At 44.1% G+C, this 19,456-nt stretch overlaps 1 protein-coding gene across 5 annotated transcripts in view; it reads left to right on the forward strand.

Moving 5' to 3' along the window:
• Nucleotides 1-19,456, forward strand: part of LOC115084005 (tubulin delta chain-like) — a 193,534-nt gene that overhangs the window by 109,672 nt on the left and 64,406 nt on the right. For 4 of the 5 annotated variants that reach the window (XM_029588249.1, XM_029588246.1, XM_029588245.1 and 1 more), the window contains one exon: nt 3,718-3,906. The exons of the other annotated variant lie outside the window; for it this stretch is intronic. In XM_029588249.1, coding sequence (XP_029444109.1) covers nt 3,718-3,906 — 189 coding nt within the window. The remainder of the gene's footprint in view (nt 1-3,717; nt 3,907-19,456) is intronic. 5 annotated transcript variants of the gene reach the window in all.

The following is a 19,456-nucleotide window of genomic DNA, read 5'->3' on the forward strand; positions in this document are numbered from 1 at the left end:
TGAAATAATACTCTCTCTGAGTTGTTTAAATCTGCTCTCTGTTTCACAGTTTAAAGCCCCAAACCCTTGCTGGCCAGACTGGATGGGCCATTTTGATATTTTTCTCTGCTATCATTTTACTATGTTACTATTTGTGTCAAAGGGTATATTTTTTTCCTCATAAGGACAATATGGTTCTACACATATGTAGGGCCAAAATCCATCTCTGCCCCGAAGATATTAGCAGCGTTAGGGGATTTGACTAAGATTTGAGTAGATGCTCCCGTACGCTATTTAGAGGATATTTGGAATCAAGCACTTAAATAGCCCATTCAATCATTAGCACCAGAAAAAATATTAGATATATTAATACAGGTAAATTGTCACCATGGCTTACAGAGGACCTTCATAATATGAAGAAGATAGGAAGGCAATTAGAATGGGCCTGACACAAACCTTGAAGTCATGAAGATTGAAATAATATAGGAAACACTTAAAGGATTATAATTTGGAAATCATTGCAGCAGATGGGTTTTTTGGGGGTTTTTTTTGCAGAGCATATCATAGGTAAAAAAACTGACCTATAACTCTTTTTGGTTTATTGAGAAATTTAGAGAATCAGCTATAGCAGCCCACAAATAGCGCCAAAGTGTGATAATTTTACTAATTGTTTTCTGCAAAAAATTGTATCCGTGAGAAACTAGATGTTAGAAAATGTAGTTAAGAGATAATAGTAGCTCCATCCAACTATATCCTACTGTAGCGTTCTTTAAGATTCTTTCTATGAAAGAAGTTGAATCTATTGTAGTTGAGTCAAAGCCAAGAAGTCCTCTGGATCCATTCCCCCAGGTTGAGTGTCAAAATAATTTAGTAGAGCTTCTTTCCAGGAAATAATCATTCAAAAGAAGCTGAGACAGTAATATGTCCCATACTGAAAAAAAAAATGTAGATGCAGTATTTGTTGAGAATTACAGACCAGTCTCTAATATCTTTCCCTAGAAGTTCACTGTAAGAGTGTCTCTTCTACCTTCTCTTCCTATTCCACGCCAGTCTCCTTTCACTTTGCCTTCTCAAGCTCCAACTCCTCCACCTGCCACTATCTCTCCCCTCCCTCTCTAGGCTCAATCCCTTCCACTCTATCTTCATTCCCAGAGTTTGACTCCTCTCTCAGTACTGTCCCTCACACAGGCTTCCTCTGTTCCACTCTTTCTCTCTCTCTCATACACACACACAAGCTCCCTCTCTCTAGTGCACATACACACCCCCTCATACAGACTCCCTCTCTCTCTCACACATGCACATCCCCTCATCCAGGCTCCCTTTCTCTCTCTCTTGCGCAAACACACACACCCTCATCCAGGCTCCCTCTCTCTCTCTAACACATACATGCCTCCTCATACAGGCTCCCTCTCTCTCTTGCACACACACACCTACACATGCTCCCTTTCTCTCTCATGCTTATATCCACACGCAGGCTGCCTATGCCTCTCTCTCATATACCACTGCACACTGGCTCCCTCTCTTGCTCACATCCACCCTACACATAGGCTCCCTCTCTCTTACACACACACACACACACACACACACACACAATCTGTGTGAAGGGATATTTCTCACACATACACACATCTCTTCACACAGGCTTTCTTTCTTACACATACACATACCCTCACACAGACTCCCTCTCTCACAAACAAACAAGCATCCTCAAATATACACAATCCCTTTTTGAAACACACCAGCTCACAATCTCCTCACATAGGCTTCCTCTCTCTGGCACCCACACCCTTGCACCCTCATATATGCTCTCTCTCAGCCCCCAGGCTTGTAGTCTTACACCCCCACCCCCCCACACACAGACTTGCTCTCACCGGGGCCTGCTCCTTCTTCTCTGCAAGTGGGACAGGCTCCACGCGCAGCATGCAGGGGCCTGCTAAAATCTGTGCAGAAAACAGAATTTGGGATAGATTTTAAAAAGGTGCACGCGGGCGTACATGTGCGTGCGCTACCTGACATGTGCACATGTACGCCCCGCCCCCAGACCACCCCTTTAGTAAAGCCCTGGGACTTACACGCATCCCAGGGCTTTTCGCGTGTCCCAGGGCCTTTTAAAAATAGGCCCGGCGCGCGTAACCTTTTTAAAATCCGGCCCTTTCTGTGCAGCTGCGCAGGAGAGGAATTCTGCGCAAATTCTGTGCTCCGCAGTTGCGCAGAATTCCCCCATGACTAGGGTCTTAGTATAGAAGGCAAAATGTTGAGCTGCTTTACTTCATTTCTAAAAACAGTAAAATTCAAAGGGTGAAAATTGAAGACTGTTTATCTTACTCCTGGGAGTTGAACTGTGGGGTACCCCAGGAATCAGTTCTGTCATCTTTGTTTGACGTGTGTTTAACTGCTAAGGAGTCTACTTAGAGAAGATAGTCTTATATGTCATCTATGCAGCTGACATTCATGTATATACCAAGTTGGATGCATCTAGTAGTGCTATAGAAATAATAGTAGTAGTAACTTAAAATGCCTGCTTCAATTTGATATCAGGGCGAATGGATTTCAACATGAAGCTGAATTCTAAAAAAATAGAGATTTTATGGATAAAAAGCCATGCTTTAAATGTTTCTCCTCCTGCATTTATGCTTCAATGGGAATTTTCTGGCATCAGGTTTTCAGACTAGGATTTTGGGTGTAATCTTAGATTTGGTGCAGAGTATGCAGTCTCATGTTGGATATTAGAACCTTGGATACAATGGACTATACATATTTAAATAAAAAAAATATCACATATTTAAATAAATAAAATAAAAATACTTCATTTCTACAGTTACATGTGAAACAATGTGTTAGTTTTGCCCCCTTTTTTTTTTTAAATCTAAGAAAGGTTTCACCAAGGTGATTCACTCTGTAGTTGCTTCCAGACTTAATTATTGCAACTGTTTGTATATAGATTGCCTCAAAAGTAGATGCAGAGGCTCCAGTTCATTAGGCTTGAAATTAGGAGATCCTGTTACCCCAGCTGTAATAAGCCTTCACTGGTTACCAGTGTCATTTTGTGCCAAGTTCAAGATTTTATCGTTAGCTTTTAAAGCAGTGAACAATAGAACCCCTCCAATATCTTAAAAGACCAATTAGAGCTATATGCTCCATGGAGAGCACTTTAATCTTTGTAACAGGTTTTTCCTGGTATCCCTTTTTTGATTGACGCTAGATTAGTTGGGACTAACGTCTTATGCATTAGGCCTAGACTGTGGAATGCCATACCCAAGGAAATGTGAATAATAGGAGATTATCTGCGACTTAGGGAATCAGTTAAACCATGGCTATTTACCGCTGCTTTTTTGAATGTTTTAGTTTTATTCTGTTTATTGGATTGCTTAAAAAGACATTTTTGAATCCTGTGTTTGATTGCTGTGTGAAGTTTTATATATCCTTTAATTGCCTTTTCTGTGTGCACTACTTTGAGTTTTGAAAGTTTGTGCTTTTATGTTCTATATCCATCTTGGTTGATGGTGAAGCAGTTGTAATAAGTCCAAATAAAATACTCATTTTACTACGTATGTTTTGCAGGTTTCAGCTAATTTAAAATACAGTGCTTCTGAAGACCTAGGTGGCCCTCAGATCCTCCAGCTTTTATCATTTGCCCTCCTTTTGTGGAGGGACTCATTATGGCAGCTCTTATGTTCTAAAGAATTCAGGAGGGCCTTTAGACCTTGCTAAGGTTCTGTCCTGGCTGGCTTTTCCTAGGTATGCGGACGGAATCCTCTTATTCCACAATGATAGTGTTTTGAAGAGAACGGCAGCTCTGCTGAGGAACACCACAGCTGCAGTGGCCGCCGACACCCAGCCCCACATCTCCTTCTCATCAATGAACACTTACATTGCCTCCTGCCTGGCTGGGCTACTCTACCCCATCAACATGTTCAAAACAGGAAGGTAACTGACATTGTGATCAGTCTTGAGTCTTAGTGATGTTCTGACATGCTTTTTCTTCCCTATTGGATATAAGATATTTCATGCATCTGGTTTTCCAATAGAAACAAATTAGAACTGATAAGCTTAGGAAAGTAACAGAAAGTGATGCATTTTGTCTGATGCCATCTCTAGGCACAGTCAGTGCCTAGGCACTTCACCCTATGGTCCTCCGAAACCTTTCCTTCTCCCTCCTCCCTCTCCCAATCCTGGACCTTAGAAGCTCTGCTCTAGCCAGTAAAGGTATCCTCAGACTGCAATGAGTGTGGGGACTATGGAAGCCTGCATTCATAGGCCCCTCCCCATATGGGTATTTCTGCGGGGGAGCTTACAGTCTAAGAAATTTGTTGCTAGCTGGAGTAGAGCCCCTGAAGTCTGGGGGAGGGAAGGGTTCAGAAATCCGAGGCCGGACTGGCAGTCCATGAGTAGGAGAGGGGGTAGGATCTTTGCTGTTCCCCCAAATATTTCCACCCTAGGCACAAATCTAGTATGTTTGTGCCTAAATCCAGGCCAGGTAACCGAGTTCTCTTCAGCAAAAGTTAGTCTATGGGCGTAGACCCCAGAAACAGAGAGGGAGGACAGGGGATGCCATAATTTTCTCCGAGGTGCATGGCTGTGCCTGTAAACTCCCAGCATTGTGCATGTGTACCTCGCTGGGCTCAGGAATTTGCAGGACCAGGGCATGATGTCAGTGGGAAGCATTGTCTCGATGGTGCTAGCCAGGGTGTGCAGAATGCCCTGGATAGACAAATGCCACTCCGTAAAGGAGTGCCAAAGTTGAGAAATAAAGCTTTTTTAAATCTGCACTTATTATCCTAGGGTTTTCTCCATTTTTTACCCACCCCCCCTTATAGCTCAGCCATTGTAGTGACAGTTCTTTGTCCAGGGTCCACATATTTTGGAAGCCAGTCCGCCGAACCTGGCCAGGAGATGTCGCTGTTGTGCACTGGCTGGGAATCCTACCCAAGGGATCATCGCCTTTGCAGCATCCCCAACCCTTGCTAACCTCAGGAGCAGAAACTGGGACTAGGAATCAAACATAGGTTCCTTGCTTGTCCACTACTGCGCCAGGTCCAAGCGCATAATTTAACTGTGAGCTGAAGTGTTCCTTCCACCTATGAAGTGAAAATAGTTTTATCTTTGTTGAAAGATGGAAAGATCTATGATGTTGGTAGCTTATTTCAGTACCAAATAAATGCTTCCTGGATGTTTCAAAAGAAATAAAGTTATGGGGCCAATTTTCAAAGAATTTAGGAGCCTAACTTTTGGAGTTAGGTTCCTAAATTTAGCCCTTTTGAAAATTCACTAGGGCTGAGCGCCTAGATTTAGGTTCCTGGTTTCATTCCTAAATTTAGGAGCCTGGAACAAAGTTAAGAGCTTAGTGCTGATTTTCAGAACTAAAACCTAACTTAGGAGCCTAAATCTAGGCAAATAAATAGCAGGCTTAAATTTAGGGAACTAATTTTTAGGGAACTAAATTGATGTGAATTTTCAGCTGAAAACTTACCGTAGGTACCTAATTTAGAGGTGCTCAGCAGCTTTTTTGAATCTCTCTATGATGTTGTAATTTGAGCCTACTTCTAGATCTAGTGATAGTATGTCTGTGAAATTTAGAACTTTGAGTAGAGAGACATTCTGGGAATCCTACGTTTTAATATCTGTTCTGCCACCGCCTCTCTGTATGATCTTGGGCAAATCACTTAAACTCAGGTTTTTATTAATAATGCTAATTGTTGCTTCTGTTCTCTGGAACTTTCATGTGGACCAGCTATCAACCCATCCACTTCACAGGTTACAGTGTGTATTTTTATGGTATTATAATGGAAAAATGCATTCAGATCCTAAGATGCTGCATAAATACAAAATGTAATTAGTAGTAGGCAACAGAGAATGAAAATCGATATACAGACCCTTGCTCAGAGAATGAATTCTGTTTTTGATAGACTCTGCTTACCTGGCTTTGGTGGGTGCAGTGTGACAGTGAACGACCCTCCTTCACTCTTGAAAAATGTAATGAAATGGAAACGTAATGAAGCGTAATGAGGATTTGGATCTTTGGCCCAGGCTGCCTGTTTAGCACTATTGTTTGCCAAGGGAGGAAGATGCTTTGGACCACCCGGCCAGGCTAGGATATTCAGAATACATATGCAGCAGATATATTTACATTTGATGGAAACAATTCATGCTAATAGCTTAGGCATATTCATTGTGGGTGTCTGAATATCAGATTTGGCAGGTGACCCTTGAAGGCTGGGTTAAGAACCAATGTACAAGTCTGTAGTTGTACAAATGAGTGTGGCCAGGTACTGCAGTTCTTCCTATTCCTGTTAATATGTACCAAAAGCATAACCGTTAAACCATCTAGAGACTTTCCTTCAAATGCTGCAATAAATGCAGAGCCTATAACTACATATTTTTAAATCATGGCTTTTATAGTCAGAGATCCATAGTTGTGAGCTTGTGGAGGTTTCCAGGGGCTCACTTTGATCTTTCCTGTGTAATTGACTTGCTCACTTCCCCTCTGCTTGGTTCGGTCAACTACATGAGCTGAACAGAGAAAAAACAAGATAACAGCATCCCTTGAAGTAAGCACCAGGATTCTCACCAGCACATTATTGCAAACAGTGTAGAATACCTCTCAGTGGTCAGTGGGTATAATGACAGGGTACATCCGGTTGATGGCAAATGGTACATAAGGAAGAGGCATAATTGAAGAGGCTGGATGGTTGGATGAAGGTTGAGACAAGGCTGGTAAAACCAGACCTAGCTTGGGAGGCATCTTACGTATAGAAACATAAAAATGATGGCAGAAAAGGACCAAACAATCCATCCAGTCTGCCCGGCAAACTTATGGTAGTATCTACTGTGCCATTCAAGTCACCTTTATAATTACAGTTCCCAGACCGTCAAAGTCAGGTCCCTTGTTGGTTGCTGTTTGAGTCCAATTCCCATTTCCTCTTTGCTGAGAGAATGTTAGAATTGCATCAAAAGTATCAGGCTTATTGGTTAAGGGTAGTAACCACCACGTTAGCAAATTACCTCCATCCTTATTTATTTTCCCAGCCTGTACAATTCAATGTCCTTGTTGGTTGCTGTCTGAATCTAATTCCCCTTTTCCTCTTTTCCCCCTGCCGTTGAAACATAGAGCAATGATGGACTTGCATCAACAGCATGAAGGCTTTTTGGTTAAGGGTAGTAACCACCATACCAGCAAGTTACCCCCATGCACTCTTTTTTTCATTCCCATCCTTTAGCCTTAAGAGATCCACAGTGTTTATCCCATGCCCCTTTGAAATCTTTTACTGTTTTTGTCTTCACTACCTCCTCCGGAAGGGCATTCCAAGCATCCATCACCCTCTCCATGAAGAAATATTTCCTGACACTCATTCTGAGTCATCCTCCCTGGAGTTTCATTTCATGACCCCTAGTTCTACTGATTTCTTTCCAATGGAAAAGGTTTGTCATTGATTGTGCATCATTAAACCTTGACAAGCAGTTGTAAAAATAGAGCAGCATATGGATCAGGAACCCAGGAGAGAGGCATGGAGCAGGACACCAGAGCAGACTGCAGGGCTGGATATAGCACAGGAATATGTCCAAATGAGCAGAGGTTGGAGGAAGTGAATTTGCCCAACCAGCATAGATGCCTGAATCCCGGGTTCCCGTCCCTCCGCTTCTAATCGGTAGCAATCGCGGTGCTAACAGTCGCCGAGACCAGATTTTCTCTCTCTCCCCAGACCAGGCAAGATAGCGGGATGGCGCAGCACAAGAATAAAATGGACCTCAGGCATTTTTCTTTTGCAAGTAGAGAGGTTTCCGGAGCACTGGGCCTAGAGGAGGAGGAGAATAACAAGAACCTACCCACGCGGACCGAATTCCAGCGCTGGTTTGTGGACCTGCCTCAGGATATGGCGTCTCTTTGCGCCGAATTTTGTGCAGTGGTCTCCGAGGTGTAGGCAGATGTCACAGCACTTGGCAATCAAGTGGAGGATGTGGAAATGCGTTTGGAGGAGCAGGCCACAGATTTTAAGACTAGACAGGAGGGGGTTGCTCTGTCAGCCACTATCCAGGAGCTAGAGGACAAGCTTGAAGACCTCGAAAACAGGTCCAGATGGGTGAATCTATGTTTTCATGTTGTGCAGGAGCTTCCTGAATTTGTTGACTGCTTCCACACAGTAACTGGTATTTGTGCAGCAATTTTGGCGGAAGGTGAAGATGCAGTATCAGCCTCTGAGATAAAACTGACAGAGCCCATAGGTCGTTGGTGGGCCCACGAGGTAACGTGCCAAGAGACATTGTGGTTTGCGTCCATAGTTTTGCTGTTAAGGAAAAGATAGCACAACTGGCAAGAAAAATGGGCTGTGTAAATTGGCAGGGCCAAAAAGTTGAAATATTCCAAGCTCTATCTGTGATCACTATTAGAAAAAGGAGAGAATTTCATGGAGTCCTTGCCACTATGAAGAAGGCTAGTATCAAATCTCGTTGGCTTTTTCCCTTTGGCTTGCAGTTTTCTTCCCAAGGCAAATCCATTAAGTTTAAGGTGGTGGCAGCAGCTCGAGCTTCTCTGCAGGAGATGGACCTTAGTGTGACTGAGGATCTACCAGCAGCTTCCAGTGGTGTACAATCCAAACAGAGGGAGGACTTGGCTCAATGGCAGAGGGTTCTTGGTTCCTGGCAGAGGCTGTGGAGTCATTTGGAAAGCCCTCATCACCTGGAACAGAGAGTGGGTGAGGACTTATCTTATTTCCTAACAGTATTAACCTGTTCTTCTCAGAGAATTGTCAGTGACTTTCTTGGTGGTCTTTGAGACACTTAGGGGCTAGCATTTGCACAATGGTGATGTCAACAGTTTATGCTGCGGAGTGGGCTGGGGGGAGGGTTTCTGTGCTGGATGGGGTCATTCTTCCATAGAAAGGTGTTTATCTGAAGGATGCTTTTAGGGAAGGTGGGTGGGGGTTCACAGGTTTTCTCGGTTGTTGATGTTTCTCATTTTGAGTGTGTGTGTGTTAATGTGTTGTGGCACTTTGATATCTCATTCGATGCCAGTGGGGGTGGTCAACTTAGTCTCCATTAACACAAAGGGGTTGAGCACGGTGGGGAAGAGGAAACTATTGTTTAAGGAAGCGGAGGCCTTGAAGGCTAATGTAATTTTCTGTCAGGAAACTCATCTTAAGGTGAGGCACTGTTCTTTCCTGTTTACTAGGAAATTCCCAATACAATACTTTGCTGCAGGGTCTAAGGAGAATAAGTATGGGGGTGTGGCTATTCAGTTTGCCCACAACTTGATTGTGAATGTCAAAGCAGTGTTTTGGGACTTGAGGGGTAGATTCCTGATGCTGAAAGTATTGGTTTATGGGGAACTGTTTATGCTAGTTAATGTGTATGTACCTAATTCTGTTCAGGGCTCTTTTCTAGATGCACTCTCTACCACCTTGTCTGGATGGGCAGAAGGGCATATTGTAATAGGTGGCAACTTCATTTTGACTCATTATCCCTACTTCGATAATTAAGGAGGGGGTAATGCTACTTCAAGATCGCAGAGACAAAAGTTAAAGAACCTGATGACGGATTGGGGTTTGGTAGATGTTTGGGGTCTGAGAAATCCAACAGTGAGATTACACCTTTTATTCTAAGCCCCACAAATCCTATTCTAGGATTGACTTTTTTCAGTTAGATAAATAGTTGGCAGGAAAGGGAGAACAGACAGATATTGGTTTAGGTACAAAAAAGGTTTGGATAAGTTCTTGGAGGAGAAGTTCATTAATGGCTATTAATCAAGTTTACTTAGGTAATAGCCACTGCTATTAATTGCATCAGTAGCATGGGATCTTCTTGGTGTTTGGGTATTTTTCAGGTTCTTGAGGCCTGGTTTGGCCTCTGTTGGAAACAGCATGCTGGGCTTGATGGACCCTTGGTCTGACCGAACGTGGAAATTTCTTATGTTCTTATGTTCTTATATAACTTGGTCTGACTATGCTCCAGTGTGTCTTTGCTTGTGGGTGGATAGAGAACTGTCTAAACATTTGTTCTGGAGGTTTAATGAATCTTTAATTACTGACAAATCTTTCATTAACATCTATCTGACACCATCCAGGACTATTTGAAACTTAATGAGATGGGTGAGGTGAGCCCCGCAGTGGTTTGGGAAGGGTTAAAAGTGGTCATTAGGGGCCAGCTGATCTCAAGGGTTACTTATTTGAAGAAGGAGAAAGACAAAGTAAGGATTCAGTTATTAACCTGGCTTGGGAAGTTAGAGATTAAGCATAAGAGGTGTGGGGATAATGTCACTCTTTCTCCTCTTGAGGCTACTCGCCAAGAATTAAAAAGTCTGGATGCAGCTGAGTTAGCGTATAGCTTAGAGTGGACGAAGCAGAAATTCTTTGAATTTGGTAATAAGGCTAGCTGCTTATTGGCTAGGCACCTAAAGGAGCAGCAGTTATTAAATCAGATTCTTAAAATTAAGAATAGAAAACGGGCTTTTATATACGATAGTATACAAATATCTAATAGATTTGCCCAATTTTATGCAGAATTATATTCTCCAGATACCACCATTACAGAAAGTGATATTGTGAACTCTTAATGACATATCCTTACCTTTTCTACCTGAGATGGCCAGGGAACAGTAAAATTCCAAGATTAGGGAGGAAGAAGTTTTATACTTTGTCACCTGGCTGAAACTGGAGCGCCACTCGATGATGCGCATCATCGGTGGTCTTGGCCCTCTGCCCTGCTTTAAGTAATAGGTCCTTGGTTTGTCTCCAAAGTTGTTGTAGCTCTACCACAGTAGCTTGAGCAGCTTGAGATGCTATGGACAGAGGCAATGGTAGTGGAGGTAACGGCTGACGACCATAGACGATTTGGAAGGGAGTTGATCCAGTGGCGGAGGTAGGATGAGAGTTCATCGCAAACTTAGCCCAGGGAAGTAAATCTGCCCAGTCATTTTGCCTTGAGTTCACATACGAACATATGAATGAGCATCCGATTCATTCTTTCGGTCTGTCCATTAGATTGTGGATGGTAGGCTGAAGTTAGATCCAACGAGATGTCAAATTTTTGACACAGTGCTCTCCAGAATTTTGCAGTGAACTGGACACCTCTATCCGACAGGCTATGTTTCAGCAAGCCGTGTAGATGGAAGATGTGTTTTGCGAACAATTTGGCAAGTTCAGCAGCCGAAGGTAAACCTGGCAGTGCCACGAAGTGTGCCATTTTCGAGAAGCGATCAACAGTCACCCAAACTGTGTTGTTTCCATTGGAATGTGGTAAGTCCACCACAAAGTGGGTCACGATGTGTGTCCATGGTTCTTCGGGTACTGGCAAGGGTTGAAGGAGGTCCCAGGGACATCCGGCCGGAGGTTTTTGTTTCGCGCAGGTAGTGCATGAGGCTACATAAGCTTGTAAATCTGCCTTCATCATGGGCTACCAATAGAAGCGTTGGAGCATGGCTAGCATGCGGGCTTGGCCAGGGTGACCGGCCAGTCGAGAGTCATGTGCCCACCTTAATAGCTTTTTCCTCATTCCTCAAGCCACCACCGTCTTACCGGCTGGTACCGCATGAGTGGCAGCCAAGACCACTTTCTCAGGGCTGATAATGTGGCGAGGTTTGTCGGGCACATCTTCTGGTAGAAATGAGTGCGAGAGGGCATCCTCCCAGACATTCTTCTCTGCAGAATGGTATTTGAGCAGAAAGTCGAATTGGTTGAAAAATAATGACCACATGGCTTGCCGATGATTAAGCCACTGTGCTTGCCGCAGATACTCCAGATTCTTGTGGTCTGTATACACCAGTATTTGGTGTTGGATCCCTTCCAACCATGGACGCCATTCCTCAAAGTCTAGCTTAATAGCTAACAGCTCTTTATCTCCTATTCCATAATTTCTCTCGGCTGGAATGAAACGCCGAGAGAAAAATGAGCATGGATGAAGAGTGTTGGTGTTGCTGTGCTGGCTTAACACAGCCCCCACACGACATCAGAAGCGTCGACTTTGACGATGAATGGTCGATGAGGGTCAGGGTGGCAAAGACAAGATTTCTTTAAGAAGGCTGCTTTGAGTGTCTGGAAGGCTGCCACAGCCTCAGGAGACCACTGAGAAGGGTTGGCCCCCTTTCTAGTCATGGCAGTGAGTGGAACAGTTAAGGTGGAGTAATTTTTAATGAACGTAAACTAGTAATTCGTAAAGCCGAGAAAACGGCATAGTACCTTTAATCCAGTGGGTTGGGGCCAGTCTTGGATGCTCTTGGTCTTTTGAGGGTCCATCTGGAACCCTTCTTTAGAAACAATGTAGCCAAGGAAAGGCACGGATTTTTGGTGAAAGGCACACTTCTCAAGCTTTGCGTAAAGGCGGTTGTCACGTAGTCTTAGTAGTACCTTAACCACATCTGCCCGATGTATCTGAAGGTCATGAGAGAATATTAAGATGTCATCTAAATATACCACCATGCACTGGAACAGCAGATCTCGTAGAATTTCATTCATCATATTTTGAAACACCGCTGGTGCATTGCACAGGCTGAAAGGCATGACTAAGTTCTCAAGTGTCCGTCACGAGTATTAAAGGCGGTTTTCCACTCATCCTTGTGATGGATTCTGACCAGGTTGTAGGCCCCCTTTAAATCCAGCTTGGTAAAGATCTTGGAGTCTGTCGAACAGCTCTGAAATCAGCGGTAGGAGGTAGCAGTCCTTGATGGTAATTTCGTTGAGACCTCTGTAATCAATACAAGGGCGAAGGGATCCATCCTTCTTGCCAACAAAAAAAACCCTGCACCAGCAGGCGATTTAGAGGGTCTGATAAACCCTTTCTGCATGTTCTCTTGGATATAGGCCAACATGGCCTCAGTCTCTGACAATGAGAGGGAGTACACCCTTCCCTTGGGAAGCTCCGAGTTAGGCTTCAGATTAATTGCACAGTCGAAAGTTTTATGTGGTGGTAAAACGTCTGCTGCTTGCTTGGAGAAGACGTCCTGAAATGACGCGTATTCAGGCGGAAGGCCAGGTAGAGATGGAGTAGTAGACATACATGGTAAAGGTGTAACTTTCTTTAGACATCGGTCATGACAGCCAGAGCCCCACTGTGAAAGTTCCATCATAGCCCAGTTGAACTGGGGGATGTGTCTTGTAACCAGGGTAGACCAAGTACAACGGGGTGAATGGCCTTGTCGAGGACCAGGAAGGAGATAGTCTCAGAGTGATGCGCCCCAGTGTGCAAACACATGGGCTGCGTAACAAGAGAGACATCTCCAGGTAGAGGCTCGCCATGTATTGACGATAGCAGCAATGGAGTAGCCATGGGCGTAGTGGGAATCCGTAGGTGCTCAACTAGTCTCTTCAGAATAAAATTCCCGCCAGCACCCGAATCCACAAGTGCAAGTGTCTGGAACTCGAGACCTCCTGAGATGAGAGAGACGGGGAGAGATAGTGGAGGAGAGGGTGCAGTTAGACCTAGGAAGAGTCCTTCAGCGGATCCTAGGTCTGCATGTTTCCCGGTCAGATGGAACAATTTTGAACAGCATGGCCCGATTGCCCACAGCACATACAGAGGCCTATACATTTACAATAGCGCCTCTCCTTGGCGGTCAAATGGCTACGACCTAGCTGCATTGGTTCATCCTCTTTACTGGGTACAGGAGGTTGGGTAGAAGCGGTGGGAATGGTTCGAGGGCGGATACCTCCCGAGGCATGTTTCTTGGGACTCTTCGATTCCTGGATCCGATCACGTATTTGGCGGTCCACTCTTCCAACTAAATCAATGAGATGCTGAAAAGCGTTCAACAGGGTACACTGACCTTACTTTTTTCATGTGCTACATAGGCTGGGTCTGGGTCCATGCTTTTTGATTTGAGTTAAGGCTCTATATCACTACCTGAAAGTGAGCATAAGGGTTAATGGAGGGTATTCTGACTTTTTTGAGGTGGAGCAGGGCACTAGGCAGGGGTGCCCGCTCTCTCCCTTGCTATTCGTTCTTTTGTTGGAGCCTTTTGTTGCCAGATTAGGTCCAATGTTAGGATTGCGGGAGTTCACATTGGGGAGCACTCCTATAAGATGTCCCTATTTGCAGATGATTTACTGTTTACAGTCACTAACCCCGAAATATTGCTGGAAAAAATGAGGAAATATAGGAGAGTCTCGGGATTTAAAGTGATTGAAGATAAATCTGAAATTTTAAATATGATGTTACTGCATACATTGATAGCTGAACTGAAGAGAAGTTTACCCTTTAAGTGGGCAGTTGGAAGTATTAAATATTTAGGGGTCAGATTGGGTACAGATATGGCAAGGTTATTTGATTTCAATTAAAGGACTTTACTGAAAGGTATATTGGCTGATTTGGATAAATGGGACAGATTACAGTTTTCTTGGCTGAGTAAGGTTCATGTTATTGAAATGAATATTCTTCTCAAGTTCTGTTATTTCTTTCAGACACTCTCAATAGCTATACCTCCCAGCCTCCTTTGAAGCTGGCAACCAAAGCTCTTTTGATTTATCTCGAAGAGAAGGCCCCCAAAAGTGGCAAGAAGAATGCTCTACCAACCCAAATGACAGGGGGGTTGGGGATTCCAAATCTTGCACTCTATTTTGCAGCTTCTCAGTTGCGATCCATATTTGACTGGCAGTGTCAGCCAGCACATAAACTGTGGACTGTGATAGAGCAGGATTGTGTGGGATTGCCTTCCCCGAAATACTTAATCTGGTCTCATGACAAAAATCCTGCTCTCCTGGCGAATGCCTCTTTCTCAGCTCACGCTGGTCATTTGGGAGCAATATTGAAAACAACTGGTTGGCAATCATTCTCTTTGGCCCCTTTCAACTTTTTTGCTTAACTCACTGTTTCCTCCTGGGTTGGAACACTCAGCTATAAATTTCTTGAGGCATAATGGGATTGTTCAGATAGAATAGTTGTGGGACGGGAGTGCTGTGCATGCATATGAAGCGTTATCTCAATTATATCCACTTACAGCAACGGACAGATTCTCCTTCCTGCAACTGTATTCTTTTTTTCAATTGCATAGGGTACTATAGGCCCTGCGGAGGATTAAATCACAGTTTGAAGGGTACTGCTCCAGAGCGCCTTCAGTGACTAAAGCTATTTCTAAAATCTATACGTTACTGATGGGAAAGGTTCTTATAAAGACTAAACATGTGCTAGCCTGGAAGAGAGATATGCATGTACAACTTGAAATTTTCAATTGGGAATTATGTTATCTAATGACTAGGAAGAGTTTGGTTTCCTTAGGTGTGATACAGAATGGTTATAAATTATTATATCGCTGGTATCTGACCCTGGTTCGTTTGGCTAGAATGTTTTCGGGATTGACTGACCTGTGTTGATGTCAGTGTAGGGAACAAGGTCACGTCTACCATATCTGGTGGGAATGCCCCAAAGTGATTGCTTATTGGTTACTGGTAATAGACCTCATCTTTGAGATTACCGGATGTAGGATTGACTGTAATCCCCGATTATTCTTGCTCTTTATAGATCTTGACACAGTGGACGAACAGTTTTGCCACCTGATCCAATTTATAATTGTAGCAGTGAGATGCGAGTTGGCCACTTGGTGGCGTAAATCATTGGTTCCTCACACATCAAATGTTCAACACTAACTTGCTACTGTATACAGTATGTATCGGTTGACTGCTCAGATTCATGATACTCTTCCCAGATTCCATAAAGATGGGGTCCATATATTAGATGGCAGGATGGTCAGCCTTTGAATGAGTTAACTAAGGCGGAGGAAGGTTGAGTTGGGTCACACATAAATAGGTTATTCCTTTTATGTCACAACCAAGAAGTACTTTAGTACTTTAGAGACTAGTTGGGGAGGAAGGGCAGGGTGGGGGGTGAGGTCTTCTATTTGGGAGGGGTTAAAGAAAAACAAAGACACAGAGCTTTGATGTTATGTCACACATCTTTATTTGGCATTGTTAGTTTTATTTGGGGAAGCATGCCTTGTATTTTTATTGCTCAAGTTGCAGTTGTGTGTTACTTCTTGTCTTGACACTGTTAATAAAGAGTAAATTAAAAAAAAACAAAAAAAACAAGCAGAGGCTCTGGAGGACATTTCCAGGAGTCTGTTGTTTCAGGCAAGGTGTTCTCGATTGCTCTCCCTTCATGTTATTACCTATCAGGGCACACTCTGTGCTGAACCAGTTGAACCTTCCAAGAGCATGTCTAACTACCTGGCAACTGGAGGATAAATATCCCTTGGCTTTTCGTTGACTGTATCTCCCTTGGCTTCTCTGCAGCTTTCTGGCCTCTGCCTTCCAGGATCACTGCTTCAAGCCTCATCAAGCCTGACAGACAAGAATTCTGATTCATTGTAAAATGGACCTGCTGCGTTGATCTGATTTCCCATTAATCAAATGCATTCATCTGCTTAACTGCTTCTTCCAGCAAGTTGAAACTTAGTTCCTTCACTGTCTAGATCAGCTGAACTGGAGTCCTGCAGCCATATCTGGCTGCAGTGTGGTGCGGGCCCTGAGATCACTTCTCAGCTGACTGCTTCCTCCTCCCATCCTGACCCTATGAAGAATCCCTCTCAGCCCCACACTGGCTGCCCAACTTCATCTTCTTCCTCTTGTCATGCCCTGATATGTCTCCTTAGACACGGAGGAAAGCGCATACATTGTGAAGAGTTTAAATTGTTGTTAAGAATGACATTCACGCACATCATTTTCAGCAACTGGAGGGGCTGGAGGGATATGCTGCTGTACTCTCTCCCTTACTACTGGGGTTAGTTTTATCAAGAGTGAGACTGATGGAGGATCTCTGTTTCCTTCACATTTAGTGCACCAGCAAATGTTACCATCATGTCTGGTGCAGGCCAATGGAGTATAGTTTACAGTATAAACAGGAAGAATCTGGGGTCTTGCTGATAAGACCCCCTCCATGCCTTAGTCAGTTCCTGGTTCTCATTTAGCAATCATCTTTCCTAGAGACATAAAAGGCTCAATTTGCCCAAATTTCTTTTGGTGCCTGGAGGTTGAACAATGCTAAAAAATATATATATATATATATATATATTGCTGAACAGCAGCTGTTGTAAAAGGAGAGATATTTATGAGACATTTAGCACAGAAAAAAAAATATTTGGAATGTCCTGATAAAAGATATCTGGAGCAATAATGCTCTTCCCTGCCCATGGACCAGTCCACAAACATCTTTAGACTCCCAATCATACAAGCTTTTTTTTTTTTTTAAAGACTATTTATCATTTTCCAACAAATTACAGCCAACCAGCTACAAGCTTTTTATTCATTTCCTGGAAATCTCAGACACAAATATATTGACACACACACACTCCTGCTTGAGGCTCTTGTAAGTCTAGACCGAAATGCTACAGAAGCCATGCAGCACTCATTACTTCCTACGGAAGCAAGTTTGCCGGTTGCTTTCTGCTGCTTTGGGCTTCCAGGTCTATTGCAACCAACCTCTGTGGAACTACCATTAGCCCTTGTTTGCAGTCCCTCCAGATCTGGGTACGCATAGACCTGAATTTTGTCCACTAGGTATCTCCATGGGATGATGGCTGTGATTCCCACTCTACCACCCCCTGAGGGCTGTATTATCCCTGGCCTGAGGAGCAGAAAAGATTCTGGGAAATTGATCCCTGGTCTGCCGAATGGTAGTGCACAATACTGCCACCGAGTTGTCAGGCTAGCCCAAGTTTGCCGATTTTAAAACATTTTACACGTTTAGGAAAAAAATAGGACAACAAGCAGGAATAAACCTGCTTGTTACTCTCTGAAAGAAATGCTTTAAAACATCAAACAACCTTCTCCTAATTTCAGTATTGTCTAAAGTTTCTCACCTAAAAGCTGCTGTTTTAGAAGGTAACTTTTATATCCATTCCTGTGGTTAAAGCAATGTTTCACCTGCTAAAAGGGGCTGTTTGTCAACTGTTTGCCCTGTGTACGGGTACACTTACACATGCGTGTAATTTTACCTGCACTGTGAAGAGACGTTCCCTGGGGGAGGGGGTGTTGCCTTTTGACTTTTCTACATTTCCTAGTACCTAGACAGATGGATTCAGGACCAGTGGGTTATGCACTTCTACCAGAAGAGGGAGTTGGAGCAAAGCTTATATCACAGTATATATACTCCTGCAGTGACTTCAGCCTGCCAGTATTCTCTGTCTCCAGCAGATGGTGGAGATGCGGGGATTGCTTTAGATTTTAGAAGGAGAAATAAAAGGAAAATTAATCGCCCCGCTCTCCTGCGATGATACCAAATGGTTCCTTCCTCAGTTGAGAATTCCTGAGGTGATTTACATGGACCCTCAGATGAGTGCCTTGGTCCAGTAGCCGTTTTTTTCAGCCAGCTTGGACTTAGCTGTTTGTACAGCTGAAAAGCAGCAGGTGCAGGAAGCCAAGAGCAGCAGTGATGGCATATGCCCTCTCCCCCCGCAGCTAGAGATTGTCTCTGTACTCAGCTGGGAAGGGCTGAGCTCAGGTAATGTTTTAAAATAAAAAATAGACAGAGAAGGAAGGTTTTGTGTAGGGCTTCCTCCTTCCCCAGTCTCCGTGCTTGGCGTGAAGTTCCGATGTTCAACCCGCCCCGAGGGAGGTTCAGGGACGTGAGCAGCCTGGTGGGTTGAGCAGCCTCTATCGGCTAGGCTCTGCTCTGAGGCTTTTTCACTGTGTGCTGTGTGGTAGGCCACGGCGGTATTTTCACACGCTTTTGCCTGCTCGTTCGGTTGCCCTCTACAGGATTGTCAATTCAGTCAGTGCGTCCAGGTTGTGCACCCAGTTTTTGGATGTTTGGTCGGGTGTCGTTTGGGCTTCCAGGTTATAGCGGCATCTGGGTTAGACACGTGCTTACTTGTGCACACAAATTGGGCATGTTGGTTGTGTGCTTTAGTTTGGGATGTCTAGCCTTGTGGTGCCTAGTCTTGAGATGCCTGAATTTTGAATGCCTAAAAACCTAAGCGGCTTTCTTTGTGCACCACCTTTCATATTCAGGCATCTCAGCTTGACTTGCCCTCTATCTTGTGCCAGCGCTGTTTGGAGGCTCAGGGAGAACTGTCTTCCTCTGATTTTACTAAGCCTGGTTCTTCCCAGCCTGATGAGGGTCTGGGTAAAGATGTGTCAGGAGGGACGCCTGATATTGTAACCACTTTAACTGGTTCTTCAGTGGGGAAGGTAGCTCGGTGGGCACAGCACAGGTGCCTCCTGTTTTTGGCATGGATCCTTTTGCCTTTTCTTGGGTAGAATTTTTCCAAGGATTGCAATCTTTTCTTCAGGCGCAGTCCTCAGCCCTGAAGGACTGCCAGGACAGAGCCGCAGCCCAGTACTGCTGTTAAATGACAAAGTACACCTAAATCAGCATGATGAGGCCGATCCTGATTCCCTGGAGGATGGGAAAATTCCTCTGGGACTAGAACCGTATAGGACAATGTTGCGGTTCTTTCATAGAGATGTGTTGCTGGCTCTGATTTCCCAGAGTTTGAAAATGCTGGGAGTACCTGGGGCGGATTCCAGTTCTGAGTCAAAGAAAAATCCCATTTTGGTTTCCT

This window comes from Rhinatrema bivittatum, chromosome 2 (assembly GCF_901001135.1).
Source record: "Rhinatrema bivittatum chromosome 2, aRhiBiv1.1, whole genome shotgun sequence".
Lineage (NCBI taxonomy): Eukaryota > Metazoa > Chordata > Amphibia > Gymnophiona > Rhinatrematidae > Rhinatrema > Rhinatrema bivittatum.